This window comes from Oratosquilla oratoria, chromosome 2 (genome assembly GCF_046742065.1).
Source record: "Oratosquilla oratoria isolate Oo_2021 chromosome 2, ASM4674206v1, whole genome shotgun sequence".
Lineage (NCBI taxonomy): Eukaryota > Metazoa > Arthropoda > Malacostraca > Stomatopoda > Squillidae > Oratosquilla > Oratosquilla oratoria.
The window spans coordinates 60,999,803-61,019,802 of NC_134778.1; the positions used below are offsets into that span (position 1 = coordinate 60,999,803).

At 39.7% G+C, this 20,000-nt stretch overlaps 1 protein-coding gene across 1 annotated transcript in view; it reads right to left on the bottom strand.

Annotated features, from left to right (window-relative positions):
* The window catches only part of LOC143039386 (uncharacterized), a 290,661-nt gene that overhangs the window by 33,522 nt on the left and 237,139 nt on the right, over positions 1-20,000 (bottom strand). Inside the window, exon 3 of the mRNA XM_076209339.1 lies at positions 4,512-4,650. Within this exon, the coding sequence (XP_076065454.1) occupies positions 4,512-4,650 (139 nt within the window). The remainder of the gene's footprint in view (positions 1-4,511; positions 4,651-20,000) is intronic.

Here is a 20,000-nt window from a genome sequence, read left to right on the forward strand (position 1 = left end):
ACTCTGACTCTCGTGGGCGGGGAGTTGGGTGTGTGTGTGTGTGTGAAAGGTCATAGCATTACCCATAGATCGGTCATACGAGCTCTGAACTCTCTTCCGGGAGGGAAATAGCTGTCGATCACGAGTCCAACACGTGATCCAAAGACCAAGGTGAAAGACCAAGGTGAATACACACCCACACACACACACACACTCACATGCACGTAGTCAGTTTGGATTTAGATCTAGAAGTTCACGTGTGTTAAATCCTTTCATCATTTACTCTGGAGTGATTAATGTCCTGCAGGAGAGGGAAGGGTGAGTGGACAGTATGTACCTCGATCTAAGGTAGACTTTTGATAAAGTACCTCACAGTCGCCTTATGTGGAAACTAGATCACGCTGGAGGACTGAGGTAAACTGCTCGAATGGATGAAAGCTTTTTTGAAGGGGAGGTACATGAGGACATTAGTAAAGTATAAGATGTCAGCATGGAGGAGTAACCAGCGGAGTTCCTCAAGGTTCAGAGCTATCACCAATGTTTTTTCTTGTCTATGTTAATGAAATTATGGAAGGTACAGTAAGCTATGCCAACATGTTTGCGGATGATGTAACGAGTGAAAAACAACGAGGACTGTAGGTTAATAAAAAAAAAAAATGGGTACTATATTCGCATGGAACCAAGAATGGAAAATGTATGTTAGTAATAAAATACAATCTTTGCGTTTTCTTTGGAAGCAAATCCACCATTAAAGTAAAAAAGGAGGGAAATGAGTGTTGGTAAAAGACAACCAGTCATCTAACAGTTGTCTTCAAGATTGTGGGTGAGACACATGGAGAGATATGGAATGCTGCAGAAGATGAAAGTAGCTTTTTACAATATGGATGAAGAGATGACAAAAAAAAAAAATAATAATAAAAAAATAAAAAAAAATAAAAAAAATTAATCCGTCCAAGACTGGAATATGCGTCTGTGGTATGGTCCCCCACACAGAGTGAAGGACATAAGCAAGCCCGAGAGAATACAAAGGGAAGCAACAAGACTGGTTACCATCCTGGCAGATAAACCATATGAGGAGAGACTTAAAATGGTAAAATGGGAGATGAAGTCATCACGAGGGCAAAGAACAATGATTCAGGAATTTTAATTAGAGATTATTTTTTCTGCTAAGTAACCATATTCAGAGAATATCGGGAGGAAATTATAAACTGCTAATGAACATTAGAGTCGCATTTTTTCTTACATAAATGAAGACATGAAAAAATGAAAATCTGATTCACTTCAAAGTGGAATATGTAATGCCTCAACACACACACACAAACACACACACACACACACACACACACACACACACACATACATACACACACACATATATATAAGTAGTCTATGTTGACAGTTATGAGATAGAAAGAAAAAATCAAGAGAGAGCTTTACAGGTTTTGATATATCTAACGTTTCGTAGATAAACCCTTCTTCAGAAGACTAAACCAGCATGGGTTTACAGCATACACACTTCATCTCGCTGAGCGTTGTACCAGCCCCCCCCCCCCCCCGCCCTCCGAAGACCAAGACTATCCCCTTTCCTTATTCCATTCCTCACAGCTATTTCCGCTGCTGGAGACGAAATATCCTCTATTTATACGTGTTTGTGTTGATTTCATGTTTTTTTTTCGTCCTATTGTTTAATCCTTCGTAGATCATGGATGTTCTCCCATCTCGGTAAACGTGAATATAGATCTACGTGGCTTAGCATGGCATTCGATGACCCGTGAGGTTTGAAGTCTGCTTTGTGTTCTGTAATGCTGCGTGACATACCACGTCCAGATTCACCAATGTATATCTTATGGCAGCCACTGCACGGAATCTGATACATTATGCTATTTTCGTTAATTCTACTTTCATGTTTTTCTCATATTACCAATGTCTTTGTTATGTTCAAACATAATTTTTGAGTATATTTGTTTAGGGTCGTTGTTCCGTTCGAATAAGGGACCGTTATATTTGTTTTATTGATAGTAAGTTATCTCCTATTTACTATTTCTATGGCTTTCCATTTCAACCGTTATAAATGCTTGTGTAATGAATTTAGATTGATCTTCAAGAAATTTTTGGATACAGACGGAAATGAATAGAGAAATATTGGAAAGCAGTAGACCAGAAATTGAGGAGATGGTATCTTAATAGAAAGTAAAATATATAAAAAGAGTAAAATCACTGCATATAACTTGAAATTGGCATATCTCAATATAGATCGGTTACTATAGGCGAGGTTAGAAATCAGATTATTTATTTGAATGATGAGGAACGAGATGGATTAAGTCTTCTCAAACCCAGACTAGATGGAAAATTTAATTTATTATTAATATGATTTTTTTTTTTTTTTTCATCCGACCTAGATATGGATCAAAAGGTCTCCTGTCGGCATGCTTTGCCTTTGTAATCCTTTGTAATCCTTTGGATATCCAAGTGGATAAAGAAAAATACAATTTGTGGAGGAGGGAAAGAAAAGAAGTGAAGGGAGGAGGCGTGATGATATGAAGAAAAACATTAAGGTGGATGGGGTGTTTTCTATCAAATCCCTCCCCTTCCAATCCCTGGTTTCCTTAAAAACATCTCCCAGTTTGAGAGACGTGACAAGGTGGCCAGTGTCTGTTTAATAGGATCATGGATACTAAATAAATCATATGTATTATAGTCTCTACGTGAGATCTGTACGTGGATGAAGGTAAAAGAGTATAGTATGTGAAAGTAAAGACACATCAATCAATCTGTTGCCCCAGATCCCTCTTTTAAGAGAAACAAACACCCACCCCTTTTCCCCCAAAGGAATCTAAGCCGCCCAGGTTGCCCCATAATTAATTAACGCAAGGAAGATATTTTGTGGTGTTGTCTCAAATGGGTTAGTGTTAGGCAGTGCGGGATGGCGTGTCTTCTGTGTCACGCCCGCATTTGAGGCATATGAAACCTGTTTCCAGGAAAAGATAGGCAGAGGTGAGCAGATGGACACATATGACAGAAAGAGAGAGAGAGAGAGAGAGAGAGAGAGAGAGAGAGAGAGAGAGAGAGAGAGAGAGAGAGAGAGAGAGAGAGAGAGAGAGAGAGAGAGTAAAAAAGAAAGGGACAGAGAGGGAGACAGAGGGAGACAGACAGAGAGAGAGAGAGAGAGAGAGAGAGAGAGAGAGAGAGAGAGAGGAGAGAGAGAGAGAGAGGGAGAGATAGAGGAAAAAGGGAGAGGAAAGAGAGATAGATAGATAGATAGAGAGAGAGAAAGAGAGAGATAGAGAGAGGCAGAGATAAAGACAGAGACAGATAGAGATAGAGACAGACAGATAGAGATAGGTAGATAGAAGTAGAAAGAGAAAGAGAAAGATAGAACGAGAGAGAAAAAGAAAGAGATAGAGAGAGATAGAGATAGAGATAGAGAGAGAGGGAGAGAGAGAGATATCGCAACTAGTGGGAATGCGAGAGTGGCTGCGGTTATGAGGAGAGTTTCATCTTTGCGGCGCCAGCATTGCTGTTGTTTGCGGCCAACATTCCTTGTGGCGCCTCCTCTAGAGAACCGCGTCTCAGACTGATTTGATTTACATTTATTTGATATTTTCGATCACGGATCAAAATTCTAGAGTAAGGCAGACCTGCAAGAAGTTTTCGTAAAATGTATTAAGGCGTCTTTTGGGTTTTTATGGATTTAGAAACGGCTTATGACAGGATTGAGAGGAGAGCATTGTGGGTGGGGGCGGGTTGCATATATATGGAATAGGGGGAAAGCTGTTAATGGTAGTAATTCTTTTTTATATGAGTAGTAGAGCTTATGTTAGGATTGAAACTGGATGAGTGAGTGATTTGAGGTGAAGGGAGAAGGGGAGAGAGCTGTGAATGGAGAATGGTTGTGATTGGGCAACGAATTGACACGGCCCAAAGGGATATCTCCTCGTCTTCTCTATTTACGCATGAAGGGGACGAGGAGAAAGGGGTCACCATGTAAATGAAGCAGTGGGGGTAAACCAGCTTAGCCTGTCGGGTCCTGCCGTGGATGTGCTGTGCCTTGCTGCATTGTTTCTGACCCGGGCATCTTTCTATCTGTTTACCTATCTATATCTATCTATCCATCTATCTACTTATCTATCTATCTATGAATTTATCTATTTATTTATCTTTCTATGTATCTATCTGTCTATCTACCTATTTACTTAATTATCTCTATATCAAAATGCTTCTTCCCTCATATACATGCATGAGGACAAGAAGTCATTACTCTAAGGACTGCTTTTAGGGCACCCCTACGGACCAAACTCACAAATATTCGTATATACTGAAGTAAAGTTTCTACTGATAAATGGACTGGACTCGGACCTGAATAATCAAGATTCGAGCTCGGATGGTGTAGAGTTAGACTCAATTTTGGCCTCGGAAATCATGTACGTGGCTACAAGTCCTGGTTTGCAGTTTATCTTTTGTATACATTTTCACATACCCAAAAAAAACTCTTCCAATTTTTTTTTTTTTTTTTTTTTTTTTTTTTTTTTTACCTTGATGTCGAGATGGACAATGCCGTGGTCGTGCAGGAAGACGAGTCCTTCTAGGAGCTGACGAAGGAATCCGATAACGTCCCGCTCGTAGGGCACGAGGTCCTCGTCGAGAAGGGTCTGGAGGTCGCCACCGGCGGCACTGTAATGAAAAGCAGTGCCGGGTCAGATATGGAGCTACCAACTGCGGATCACGATGGGTCCAATCAAAAGTCGACAGATATGCAAGCAAATATCTTAAATGTGTTTAAGACAAAGTATGATCAATGTAGTTCAAGAGACGGTACCCCACGACAATAACTCTGTTCTCATACATTACAATTAGGCAAATACAATTAGGTAAATACGCGCGCACACACATACACACACACATACACACACACACACACACACACACACAGACACACACGCGCGCGCGCGTTGTCGAGAAACATTTTGGGTTCATGATGTTGAGTGTGAGTTCAGGGTCACTTACTGGGTTGGTGGTATAGTATGGAGACACACCATTCCGAAAGTAGGGCTATGTTGGTTTAACGTCAGGTGTGTATTGTATAGAGAGATCATAGTACGAAAAATGTCTCTTAAAAAAGGTAGAGCTGTGGCAGAAATATTGGTGTTGATTCACCTAAAAAATGAGATTCGTTTTCTGAGATCAGGTGTGAGGGTAAGGTAGCTGTTGCGAGATGTTGATTAAGATGTTGCAAGGCTCGTTTCACACGTACCGACTTTTGCCGTGCGCCGTCCACGACACGACGTCGTGATCTCAAATAACCATGAACGCTTTCACACGTCACGAACACGTGTGGAAGCGTCCATAGACATCCGTGGTTATTTGAGAGCACGACGTCGTGTCGTGGACGGCGTACGGCGAAAAGTCGGTACGTGTGAAACGAGTCTAAGAGGAACATCACAACAGCAGGTGGGAGATGCTATTAGCCATAAGGTAGTCATAGGTGAAACAAGAATGTTTGATTCTCAGACGTATTAGTGCTGATTCAGATCGTCTGCTACCCTGGTGGAACGAGAGACACGGCCAAAGCTTGGTTTTATTAATTATTATTATTATTATTATCTTTAATTACTATTATTATTGTTATTATTATTAATTATTAATAATTACTATTAATTATTATTATTATTACTATTATTATTATTATCATTATTATTCATTCATTTTTAGATGTATGTTCCATCCGGGATTTCCGACATGAGCTTTGCAGTGTGGACAGAAAGGCCGGGCCTGTTGCAGGCAGTGGGGTGGAGGCATCCTGATTCTGTATCTGTGACAGATAATGCCGCATAACTCACTCTCCCGTCACAGCGGTAGCTGTCTTTGTAGATGTCTTAAGCAGAGGGATGAGAGGATAAATGGAGGACTCTTATCATATGATCCAAGTTTATACTTAGTTTTTCGATAGCGCGGCCAAGGTGAGGTTGTGACGTACAAGGAGGAGGAGGAGGAGAAGGAGGAGGAGGAGGAGGCAAGAGGCCTGGATGGGTGTTGTGACTGGTAGGGCGCTATGAGTTTCTTCTGACGTGGAAAATAAGTCTACCGTTCTCATGCCTTGAAAGGTTGAGGGGTCGGGGGGAGTGTATTTGAGTTAGTGAGGGAGATTTAGCATAAGGTAAAAGAAGGCGGAGTGTTTGAAGGAAGATGAGAAACATAGCTTTCTATACATATGCAATACTCTGTAGAATAGATTAGTATAAATGGTCCGGGTGTAGAGGAGAAATGAATTTAAATCAAAGTTTACTCGGTGAAGGCAGATCATAAACAGAGCTCCAGTTCTGTATAATGTAATTAGGCAAACACACACGCACACGCACACACACACACACACACACACACACACACACACACACACACACACATTTAAGAATAAATTTGGCTTGTGGAAGTACAGAGACGGGACCTCAGATAAATAGCTCTTATCCTGTATATTACAATTAGATAAATACAATTAGGTAAATACACACACACACACATACACACACACACTTTGTTCTCTATATTACGTGTACATTTACTTGTAGTTACCTGATACACGATTCTTTTACACCTCCGCCTGAATTTAAAGCACCTTCAGAACGTGAAAGCTTCGTACAAGACATACATACATAATCACTACCTTCCCACACTCATTTCCCATGCATAGATCTCCTTTCAGTATAGTTTCCCCCCGACTACTGCCGCCCATGCGTGTACAGTCACCGCATAAAATCACCCACGCGGATAGCTCTACACGTATACGCCACACGCCCACACCACCTGCGGATCCTGTAGCCCGTTGGGCGGATACTAGGAACTTGGTCTCTGGTCGGCCGGTCATCCCCGAAGTTAGAGAGGTGACGTCATTCTTGGTCTTCAGAGTCTTCGAAGGCGAGGCCATGACCTCTTGTTCGTTCCTCTCCCAATGATGCGCCATATCTAATGCGAATTGCGTTCATTAACATACGAAGAAGACCTGGCTGCCTTTGAACTGAGACTTGTGATGACAATTAGTCGAATGTGATCGTTGGTATATACGTGTGTGTGGTCATACCAGTGAGAGGAAATGTTCGTAGGAGACATGATAGTGTTGGTATAGACAGGTTTTGGATCATTCGAGTCGGGGTGAAAATTCAGAGGTCGTTCGAATGAAGAACGCTGTCCGTAGAGGCTTGTGAGTCATGTAGAAAAACTTCTAATTGTGGCGAGATATATGTACATATATCAAATGGAGCAGGCAATTCAGAAATATAAATATTGTTCAAAGCATCACGCTTTTAGCTTAAAAGGTTCCTACAAGATTGATGATGATCTCTTCTTTTTCCGTATGTTAAAGGAAACAAGTTCCTTGAAGATTTCATTTGTGGGACAGTCTTGTTACATCTAGTGACATACGCAGAAAACTGTTGAATTAATTCGTCATGAGTAAACAGACGAAATCTTTTGTTTACGTCTGTTATCTATATCATTTCTGGTGAGCGTATTTTCCAATCGAATTCAACTTAAAAACGCCTCGACACTACTATAAGATGCAAGTAAAACGTCGACGAGCATATTGTATACCAAAACTGTACTTTGTTTCTTAGGTAATTTTACAAAAGATAAGGTAATATGATGTCTATTATTTTCGATTATCAAAATGAAACCATATCACTTAATAATGAAAAAAATCAAATTGAGAGAGAAGAAATCCCGTATGGATAAATCCAAAAGAGAAGAGCTGATAAAAATTATTTTATGTTTACGAAGTCGAACAGTGAGTCTTACGTCGCCCAATGATATTGATTTATGTCTTTGTTCTACCTTAACAGTCTAAAAGATCCCCATATCCATAGACGTTTTATTTTATTTTGTTTTACTCAAAATGTATCGGGTACAGCAATCCAACACTTGTGTTAGATGTCATTAAAATCCCAATATGATTACTATTAACATTATACGTGCTACCATCATTATTTCTATCGAATATACCAGTTTTAAAGAAATCAGTCTGTATTTTTTTTGTGCACGTTGAGGAGGGAATGCGTATCATACACAACAACATCTGAATAGAATCACCAGTGACGGTGATGTTGATCAAATAATTCCGAGAGTCGTCCCCGGATTCGAACCTAGGCTTGCAAGAACGCAAAGCCGACGCTCTACCAACTAAGCTTAGTTGGTAGAGCGTCGGCTTCGGTTCGAATCCGGGGACGACTGTCGGAATTATTTGACAACAACATATAATGTCACAAAACTTTGAGATGGGTCGTTCGTATCGCTTCAGTGTTTGGGCATGCGTTGTCTGCCTTTAAACAAGGCTTCCTGATGTAACGTTAGTGCTTGAACAAGAGGAATGATTGTCCTACCGCCATTCTCTTGTAAAGATATACAAGCAAGTGCCCTGATTGTGTTATCGGCTACACTGTTGGCACGGTTTCCTTTATCGAACATTGTCAAAGCGGCGACCCTGAGGTGAAATATAGATGGTGCTTGGACTCTATCTAGGGCAAGGAGCAAATTTGGACATGTGACCCACCCGCAGACGCCGGGGGATGTTTTTGGTTTACTTTTTCTGACTGCCGCAAGTCAATAAAGAATTTTAATTTAGTCGAGGGACACTGCACCGTTTAAGGTACAAATAATTTCGATGAACTTGCGGAGAGCGCGGATCATTTTTATGTATTGTTCTAGTAACTTCCAGTGAGTTTTGTTACTTATTCGGGAAGAGCCCAAACCCTCTTCCCCGTCGGCCAAGGGTCAAAGACTTCGGCCTGACATCTTCTTAGAAGATGACGTGTCGCCCATAGAAGATCATCCATCGACTCACTCTTTACGGGTAAAAAAAAAAAAAAGAAAAAAAAAGAGAGAGAGAGAGAGAGAGAGAGAGAGAGAGAGAGAGAGAGAGAGAGAATCAAGCATTGCTACTAATCGTTCTTGACCTAAGAGAAAAACAGCCAAATCTGAGAACCTTACCAGTTTCTTTTCAGTAAAACACGAGTCATTGCTTCCATGAAATAAGTATAAACACTGGCAGCAATGAAGTTGTGTCAACATATTTTATTCAAGAAAGAAAAATTTCTAAATGTAACAGACGTTCAAAATAAATAGATAATTTCTATGTAAACCTGACATACTAAACTCCGTGATATTCATCATGAAATTAGAGTTTGTTACCTTTAAACATCAAAGACGACAGTAACGCAAGCAAAATTGTTCTCAGCATAAAAGGGTCATCTTATCATTTCAATCACTGACGGGGCTATTAAATGGGTTCAGTAGACGTTATAATGGATTCAGGAAAGTGATGGTCGTTCCCTGTGAAATTTTGCTCCATGGCACCATATAACACAGCCACCATATTACTGAGGTGCTCTTAGAACGACCAAAGAAATATAAGAACAAGTTGAGTTACGGGCGATCAAGTCGGGTGGCATCTTCCTCGTCGATTCCGACCACTGACAAGAATCTTTATACATTTCTGTGAAACTCTTCCGGTTGCAAAGTTGTTATGCCTATTTCACATAACCTTTTCCATAGCGGTGAACTTTTTTTTAATTCTCATTATGTCATTAGGACTCCATCGGTAGCCAAAGAATTAACGCCATGACGCAAATAAAAGCCGATGAGTATTAGTAGGAGATTACACTAGTTCGGCCATGTGAAGAGAAGAGATAAAGACTACGTGGGAAGGAGAGTGATGGAGATGGAGGGACAAGGCAGACGCAGGCGAGAGAGACCCAAGCTGCGCTGGAAGGACAGACTGAGAGAGGATCTTAAAGCTGAAGGAGGAGGAGCAGGTGATGGACCAAAACCAGTGGAAACGACTGGCGAGGAACGGCGACCCCATATGAAAATGGGAAACGTCAACAGGAAAAGAAGAAGAAAAAGAAGTACTAGTAGGCGGAGTGAAGGACGGCTGCCATTCGTCTATCTAGATTTTTCACGACAGAGGAACTTCCTGGCGTTGTCTGGTTGCCTCACGGAGGAAGCATGAAAGGTATTGGTTACCAATATCACTTCTTGGGTCTAAGAAAAAGAGTGGAAATGCTCGTCTCGTGGTTTTTTCATTTGCTTCTTCAACATGATGGCTGATGTTATATGTCATATATATGAGGGAAAATGGTAGTATATACTTATTTTCTCTTGCTAGGACAGAACGTATGATATCAGGGCATTATCTTTTTTAGTGTGGTTGCAAAATCCTGATACGAAAGTTATATTCGAATAAAATTGTTTGATGTGAAGTTGAATAGAACTAAAGATTGATGCCTGGACTGCAGAATCTGTGGCGTTGTCTTGACTTGGAAAGGTGGAAGAGAGAGAGAGAGAGAGAGAGAGAGAGAGAGAGAGAGAGAGATAGATAGATAGAGAGAGAGAGAGAGAGAAAGAGAGAGACAGAGATAGAGAGATAGATAAATATAGATAGATAGATAGAGAGAGAGAGAGGGGAGGGATTTATAGAGAGATAGACAGAGAGAGAGAGAGAGACAGAGGGAGAGAGAGACAGACAGAGAGAGAGAGAGAGGGGGGATTTAGGGAGAGATAGATAGAGAGAGAGAGAAGAGGGAGAGAGAGACAAACAGAGAGAGAGAGAGAGAGAGAGAGAGAGAGAGAGAGAGAGAGAGAGAGAGGGAGGCGTCGTCCCGTCTTTGCATTTCGGGAACGAGGTCATGCTCCAGTGACGTCACTGGCGGGAGGTCTTGTGGATTCCCGTTCCCTCCGACCTTGCTGGCTGGCTGGCTGGCTGGCTTCCTTTCCCAAAAGGCGACAGCCTTGGTTTCGCCTCATTCTTCACCAAAAAAAAAAAAAAAAAAAAAAAAAAAAAACCGATATTATGGAGTGTTTCGGTCAAGACTTAACTTCGGTATTTTCTTAAAATAATCATTTTAGTTTCAAGGACCCTATTCTGGCTGATCACAGACGAACACTATTCCAGACGGCTAAGAGGTAAACCATCAGAGAGACCATGGCGATAGATCAGGCTTTATGACGTCATAGCAAGCCGAAGTCTGAGCTTTGTTTTGTAAACCTGTGGTTATTCAGGGTTCGATTTTATGACGTCATAGCAAGCCTGTGGTCAATCAGGGTTCGATTCCCGCACCGCGCCTTGGCCACCAACCTTCCCCAGACACGTGCTGTCATCCAACTCTCCTGTGCTCCAAAACATACACTATAAATATGTTTGTGTGGCGTATTCTATCCTGAACCGGATTTTAATTAATCGAGACATTATTCTGGGCTGGGCTCGACCTTCAACTTAAAATAAACATTTAAGTATATAGATAAATAGAATAAACAAAAAATAGATAATTGAATAAATAGATGAGTACTTGAATAGATAGATAAGTAAATAAATACATAAGGAAATAAATAAACAAACAAGTAAATGAAACAATGAATAAATAAATTGATATATGAATATAAGTAAAAAAATGAGTTAACCAATTAATAGATAAATAAATAAATGAATAAACATATTAATAAATAAATATATATATGAAAAAGTAAATAGATATATAAATAAAGGAGTATATACGTAAATAAATATATAAATAAATGAATAAATAAATAGATAAATAAATGAATACAGAATAGGGCTGACCTGAGTAAGAAGACTCCTCATTACCTATTCCTCGACTTGTAGATTTAACCTCTGCCAAGCTTCTCCCCTTTCCCTCTACCTACATGCCTCGTCTCCCCGGCAACCCCATCTACCAAAGGGTCATCACCCCGATGACGTCATTCACACCCCCACACGAATAACGGGGTCTTCGGGCGCCTGCGAGGCGACTAGACCTTACAAAAGCATGAACATACAAGGGGAAAGTTGGGTAATGTTAATACTGCAATGGGCCTCTGAAGATGAAAAAGAGGCGACAAAAAGCTTTTATTTCTTGCGAAATATATCTTCTACATAATGTCACCGGACTTCAACGAGTCTTTGTTAGTTTAAGAATCTATTGACGTAGAAGAGGGTTGGAGTAAAGTCAAAAATGGTAGACAGTGGTGAATTTTCTATGGCTTTTGTTGCATTTTGCGTGTTTTTGTGTTTTATATGTTTTTTTTTTACTTTGCTTTGTTGTACTTTTGTATTCAATATCGTCACCGTATTTCCAATTAGTCTTGGAAGTTTAATTTTTTTCAGTCATTCCATGGAATTGATATGGTGATGACTGGAAGTCTGATTTATCCAGGACTGGAATATCCAACAATGGTTTGGTCACCAACCTAAAGAAAAATTTATATAATGGAAATAGGCGGCAACCAAGATGATCCCAAGTTTAAGCAACAAGGTATATGAAGAAAGACTAAGAAAATTGGGTCTTCCACATTGGAAGAACGAAGAGAGGGAAGCGACATTATGATATTTTGATCAGAGAAAAGTGTAGGAAAATGGGCAGTGAAATTTTGCTGGTATGGACCAACAGAATGTCATTGTTAAAAAAAAAAAAAAAAGTACTTAGTTTTCCACACAGATGTGTTGATTTATGGATCAAATTGGATGAAAATATAATCCAGCCTAAAAACACAAAAACGATTTTGAGGCCAAATTTCATGAGTGGAAGGAAAGAGACGGGACCCCATGAATACAGTCCGAGTTCCAAAGCCTCCCTTTGAACTGAAGATGGAGCCTATTGGTGGACCTGTCATAGCTGGCAATTCTATCCACCAACTTTGAGTTTATTATTATCATTATTATTTCGACTCTTTGTTATCGAGACAATTTCATTCAGCTGAGGGAAACCACCCATCCGCCGGCCATCCCGGAGACTTTGTTACTATTCATGTGCCAGCCAGCCAGATATTTTGTTCCGCCTTTTTGGCCGGCCAGTCGGTTATTTCGTTCCACCTTTTTTTTTTGCCGGCTAGCCGGCCGTTGCATTCCTCCTTATTGCCAGCTTACCGGTTATTCCCTTCCGTCGTTACATTATTCCGCTCTCTTTACCGGTCTGCCGGCCGGCCGGTCATTCCGCATGTTGTTTTGTCGTTTATACTAGCCGGCCGGCTAATCCACCCGGTTTCGTTGTCTCTCCCACATTGTCGGCTGGCCTCTCGCTTCCCTGTCTTCTGGTGTCTCTCAATCTACGCCGGCCGACCGGCTATTCTTTCCCAATGTTTCACTGTCCCGCTTTCTTAACCGGCCGGCCTGGTCTTCCTGTTGTTCCTTCGTCTCGTCCGCTGAGGGTCCCGGCCGGCCGTCGTTCTCGTCCGTTCTTCTCGAAGTGTGTCGCAGCTCCCCGAACTGGGAGTGGCTGGGAGTCCTCTTGGGACACTGGCCACCGCGCCGAGGAGGACATTCGAGATTAACACTGAGAGCGCCTCACCCGAATTTAGCAAGTTCTTCCTCCTCCGCATTCGTGGGGGTCCGTCAAAGAGGCTAATTCTTGCAAGCACAGAGGTCCCAATGGGCTTGATAAAACATGCTGAATGAAATCGCCTGGCGGCAGCCATAATTATATTAGTAAGTCAGCCGCTGACACACACACACACACACACAAATACATACATGTGTATATATATATATATATATATATACATATATATATACAATATATGGTGTGTGTGTGTGTGTATGTATATATATAGAGAGAGAAAGAGTGCCATGGTTATTTCAAGATTTCTAAAACGTCCAGCCTCATACCTAAAAACAATCCAGACCGCAAAAAGAATTTCTCTGCTCATACCCTGTAAGTTTCGCCCCATATCTTTTAGAGGTGTGACTATTACCTATCTTTCTAAACGGCTCGCCTGCCATCTACAATCTGGTGCTCCTCCCCTCAAAAAAAAAAAAAAAAAAAAAAAAAAAAAAAAAAAAAATTATAAATATATATATATATATATATATATATATATATATGTATATATATATATATATATATATATATATATATATATATATATATATGATAAACACAGTTCTTCACTAAGTAGCAAAATACATGTACAAGTAGAAAGCAATTATCGTCTCTGGGTATAACAGCCATCGTTTAGAAATATTAGAAGCCCTCTGTATTAGATAAAGGACACCAGTTACAAATGTCCAAGGTGGTACTATGTCCTCATCCTCATCCCCTCAGTATGGGCTCATGTCCCTCAAACGAACAACCCACGGGGTGTCCAGCCAACAGCTCCTGAGAACGTACAGAACTTCAAGTGGAGCAATGTCCTCCCTACGTACCCTCATTATTATCATTATATACTGTTTCCCTGACTATTCCTTACACGTTGGACTGTATATCATACAAGCAGGAAATTGATTCAAGGTCAAGCAGCAGTCATTTTTTATACTATATATCGAATATGACGAAGATATATATATATATATATATATATATATATATATATATATATACATATATATATATATATATATATATATATATATATATATATATATATATTCATATATATATGAGGAGGAGTGGAAAGGAAAGGATATACAGGGAGAATGCCCCAAAAATAAAACAAAAATTACTGTTAACGCAGACGAGGAAGAGGAGGAGGAGTAGGAGGAGGAGGAAGAGGACAGAGTCAATCTCCTGGAAGCGATGTGGCCGTAATGCCATCGTCGTCGTCGTCGTCGTCATCGTCGTCTTAGTGTGCAGCCGAGCGGGTTGGGTGTGGAGCCGAGGTCGAGTTAGGTCGGGTTGGGGTGGCGGTGGTGGTGGTGTTGGTGGCAACGCGGAGTCGGCGCACAAATCTGATAGTCGCGGTAATAAATCGAGTGTCTCCTCTGTTGGCTTCGGGTTACCTGACACAGGTTGTAGCCAAAGCAATAAATCAACCCGCTGGCCATCCGCGGAACTGATGCGCAGTCGGGTGGGTGGAAGGGTGGGGAAGCAAGTTCTTGATATTTATATTCATACAAAGAGTACATGTATGAAGTCTGAAAGTGTGATTGAATTTAGCAGTAAATGAGAGAGAGAGAGAGAGAGAGAGAGAGAGAGAGAGAGAGAGAGAGAGAGAGAGAGAGAGAGAGAGAGAGATCTATAAAAAGCTTACAAATACAATGATTTTGTAAAATCAATAGAACTAATGTCCAAACTTTTATATGATATGCAATTCAGTGCATATCCTATGTTCAAAGAAAGTAACCTGATTTATATAAACACAGAGGTTAATATCAGTATTTTTGAACAACGAAAAAACTTATTGATATAGGTGTTACACTTGACAGGATAGTAAAGTTCTTTTCGTTGGAGAAGACGACAAAGAAAGTGTTCGCTTTGAAAATGGAACAAAAATTATCAATTGATCCATGGCCAAATCATCAAAATTACAGTGGTTATTTTTTCACTACATTTATCATAATAATTTTATGAATAACATAAAAAATGAATTGAAAGTAATATAAAAGCTTTTCAGGAATTAGAAAAAAAAATTCAACGGATGGTTGTGATGCATTTGTCGTGTACTGATATGCAGAGGCTCCTATGAGCTAAATCAGGGCTACCAACTATCCTCAAGAGGACCGAATATGGATGAGGACCATCGAAATCCTAGATCAAGCAGACATTATGGGTCTGGGAGATATAGAGAGAACGACAATTAGTACCCGTGTGAATGGATTGCGTACCAAAACTAGAATGTCTTCTCCATATGAAGTGGTTGTAAGTGTGAAGATCAGTGTAACATGCACATGTGTTCGAGTGAGAATATGAATGGACTTTTCCTCATCCATTTTGTGAGTTTTGTAAACAAGAAGGATGTTGTGCCAACGTCGACTTGGTCGGAATCAGGGACTAAAGGTCAGAGAATTAGTTTAGAATTGTTTGTGCCTTGCATGTCAAGGAGGAAGGTATCAATGTGTTTTGTTTATTCTGAAATTCTATCCGTATGGTATATGTATTTCATAATGTATGAAAAATAATAACACTTTTGCCGTTCATATTTACTGAAACTGATAATGAAGGAATCTTTTCAAAATAGATTCAACATTCCGCATATAAAATACATCAAAATATCATCTGCATACTGAAAAATAAATCCTGAGTATTACAGTTTCTAATAGATGAAAACAAACTAATCTATACATTCATTAATAAACGACAGCAATCTTTGAGGAAATTAGATAGGAACATTATTTTCAGGTAATCTGAAAAGATGAAACACATTTTCTATATATGAAACCTTGGGCATAGGCACCTACATCATGAAGACTCGCGAATCTTATTCACTTATTTCACACTTTGATGAAAAGTGGCCGTTGAAAATTTGAATTAGGTATAACAAATAAACTTCGTGTTAAACTTTTTATATGTTAATTTCAATTTAGTTGTAAAGTTACCATGAGATCCTGGTTCTTATTTTCACTATTATCTACGAGTATTTGTATAGAATAAGTTAAATGAATTACATCTAGATAGAAAAAATACATCTAGATGAAAACATTGGCAAGGAAAGCATTATTTTTCATCACTTAAAAAAGAAAAGAAAGAGAAAACATTTGCAAAGCGAGAGAAACATTCTCTAATTTCGGGGCTGTGTACGGAATAGCTGTATTTTAAATCATACATGGATATTCATATATACATACATATACATACATACATACATGTATATACATACATACATACAGAACATACAGTACATGCATACATACATACATACATACATACATACATACATACAGAACATACAGTACATACATACATGCATACATACATGCACACACACATAAACACATACATACATATATATACATACACACGCATACATTCTGCCATTTGTTTATATACCAAAGACTACTCCCTCCCTTATAAGGGAGGTATCCGACCAAGGCATGCAACCCCCCCCCCCACCCATCCCACTCCTATCCGTCATCCATTTGTTTCCCTTTCACATTACAACCTCTTGGATGAAAGGTCATCCCTGTCTCTTGCCCACTATCCGGGTCAGAAGCGATGCAGCAAGGCACAGCACGTCACAGTAGGGCCCGCCGCTTTATTTACATGGCGATCCTTCCCTCCTCGATTCCTCATACAAATATAGAGAAGACGAGTAGAAATCTCTTCGGTTCGTGTCAATTTATTGTCCATTTACAACAATGCTCCACTCAACCTATCTCATGCCTTCTCCCTTTCCTGCTCAACAGGCATTCCTCTTTTACTCAAGAACCCCTTTTCCCCATCCATCTATCTCATTTTCGGTCTTCCTCTTAACTTCACTCCATCCACTTCTGCCTTCCACATTCTCTATTGTTAGTCTTTCATTAGTCATTCTTTCCATGTGTCCAAACCATACCAATATTCCTTCATCAGGCACATCTACCATCTCCTTTTTCAATCCCGCTCTCCTCACCTCATTCCTCGTTACACAAATACATATACATACACCTACATATATATGTACACATATACATATTTACATATTCATGTATACTCACGCACACACACACGTTTGCACTCAACATTTTAGAGACTACTGACTCCCGTACGGTCTTGAGTCTCATAGTATTCTTTTGTGGTTGAAGACTAATCTTAATTCAAAAAAGATCAGCGATTACTTTGAACATCTACTATGCCCCCGTTCAGCTATTCTTCTTAAAACTCTCCTTTACGAGGACTGTGGCTCCACCTCTTCGATGCAATATTACTCCCAAGGCTAGAAGCGATGGTTATTGCTCGCAAAATATCGATACGCCATCTCAAGTCCTTTTGCGTTCCCCTCGTTCTTGCCAAGATGGTCAATTCACGCCGTGTAATTTCGGGGATGTAATCTTTTATGCTCTTCACCCGCGTTGTCCTGGGGCGTTATCTCAAGCGCGTTCCACATTCGTTGTCTTAATTGGTTCTTCTTTGTCAGTCTTGTCTTTGGCCTTCGTTGGACGTGACTAAACCAACGCCTATAAATATCCTTCATCGCCATTTTAGTTGTTAATACCCTCCGTGTTAGGTTCCTGATTACTGTCTACTCATCTTATTCCTCATATTCTTGCGAGACAGGATAATTTGAATGCCATTCATTTTTTCCCTTCTTTATCCTCGTCACACATATTTCTATACTCTAGGGAACAATTAACAGTATTGTATCCTTGAATATTCTGAACTTTAATGTTGCATTAGAGGAATTGGATTCTCATAGTTCTTTCGTTTTTTGTTTTTTCATGACTATATATCCAAAATTTCTACTCAAGGAAGAAAGTTGATCCCTTTAGAATTTCCTACCACTCGTTTCTTCTTCCCTCCTTAAACCTCTCTTTTACCAAGACTATGATAAGACTTCTTGGATGTGATTCTGTTCTCCATGAAACATTGATTGTCGGCGACAAAATATAAATCACTAAATACTCGACTTTTAAGCATTCCAATAGTGATATATATGTACCAACTTAACTTCATCTACATGACGGATTGATTGGAACCCTTGTGGACAGTGAATAGTATTCTAGTCTCGAGCATGGGATGTCCGTGTTTGATCCTTGGGCAGTTTTGGACGAATTTTCAAACCGCACTTGCATAACTGCCAAACCCTTATCAGCAACGTTGGACACCAAAGGTGCAGCAGACCAGTTCTGCACTTCAGTTTTGATACACAGATTAGTATGATCGAGTTGTTTACAATTATTTTATGCTCTGTTCACAGCCACAGTCATTCCAACATGTTTAAAACTTTACATGCCCTTCATACTATTCGAACAGCCTAAGCAAGTTGGGTTTAGGCAGCCGTACAATGGACTCTCAAAACCATGCATTCTATCTTACTTTATTTCATTTGTCCTGAGCAGATTTTTAGTATTAGGTATTCTCCTTTCTTTTTGTTTGATGATTTTTATTTTATCATTATTTATGTTCCTCTTATATTTCCTATATTTTCGTTTTATCTTTGCTATCACGACTGTTGCTTCGAATCTGAAACTGTTTATCTTCTTTTTTAGGTGACCTCATAGACAGTTCCCCCTTCTTCAACGCTTCCTGGAATATATTGAGGAGATGCAGTGATAAGAGGCAGCAGTGAATTACACTTCTTCCAGTTATAATGATTCCGTTTGAATACTAATTTTTCGTACAACGACCGACATTTCTGGATATAGCCGATAATCGCCTTTTTCAAAACGACCGTTATTTTTCAATTTTACATCGTACCTGCTCTCCGGGTCGAGTCGAAATCTTGTTTGAAGTCTATGAATATGCCAGACAGATTTTTTTTCCACTTGTCCATCTCTTTTCAGCTATTTGCCTCAGAGTAAAGACCTAATCTGTAGTTCCTTTGCTCGACCGGATGCATGTCGTCTGAGTTTCCGCTGGAAACTGTTTACATTTTTGAATAAATCTACCACGTACCTTGTAAGCAAGAGTCAACAGTTATTGGTCTATAGTTTTCGCATGATAAACAAGTGCTATTTGCTCTTGTTGCCATTTTTTTTTTAATTTGTCACCCTTACAATGTTTGTTGCATTAAAGGTGTTTGTTAACCACACGACTTTGGATCTCCTGTCTCCTTCCGTAGCCCACCAGGCAAGTTGTCAATCTCTGGTGATTTACCGGAAGGTTAAGATGATGTATCGTGTCTAATCTCACTTTTCAGGATTCTTGGCGTCTATTCTAGCTACTTACCTCTCCCCTCCCACCTCAGTCAACTCTACGTGGTCCATCCGGTTTCTATCTCCGTTGAATCCTTCCTCAAAATATTTCATTCGAATAGATCTAGTTTTATTTACCGCTATTTTCCGTTTTCCTTTTTGTAAATTCATGAAATGTTAGTCTTCTTTTTTAATAATTCCGTTTACTGTTTTGTTGAGATTATTTGAATTACATGTTTTCATCTCTTTTCAATCTTCCTTTCTATAAACCTCTTAGCTTCTCTACACTAACGGCCAACCTCTACACAATCATCTATATGTGTTTTTATTGTCTTGTGTTGGGTTGTTATTCCATATTATCTTGACTTTTTTGCATTCACCGCATTTATATCAGATTCTAAGATATCTTCCCTTATCCATTGTTGCTTCATCTTTTTCTTAACTCCTAATACTTCATCATTGTCCATTTTAACGTTTTTTCCCATAGATCTTTATTATA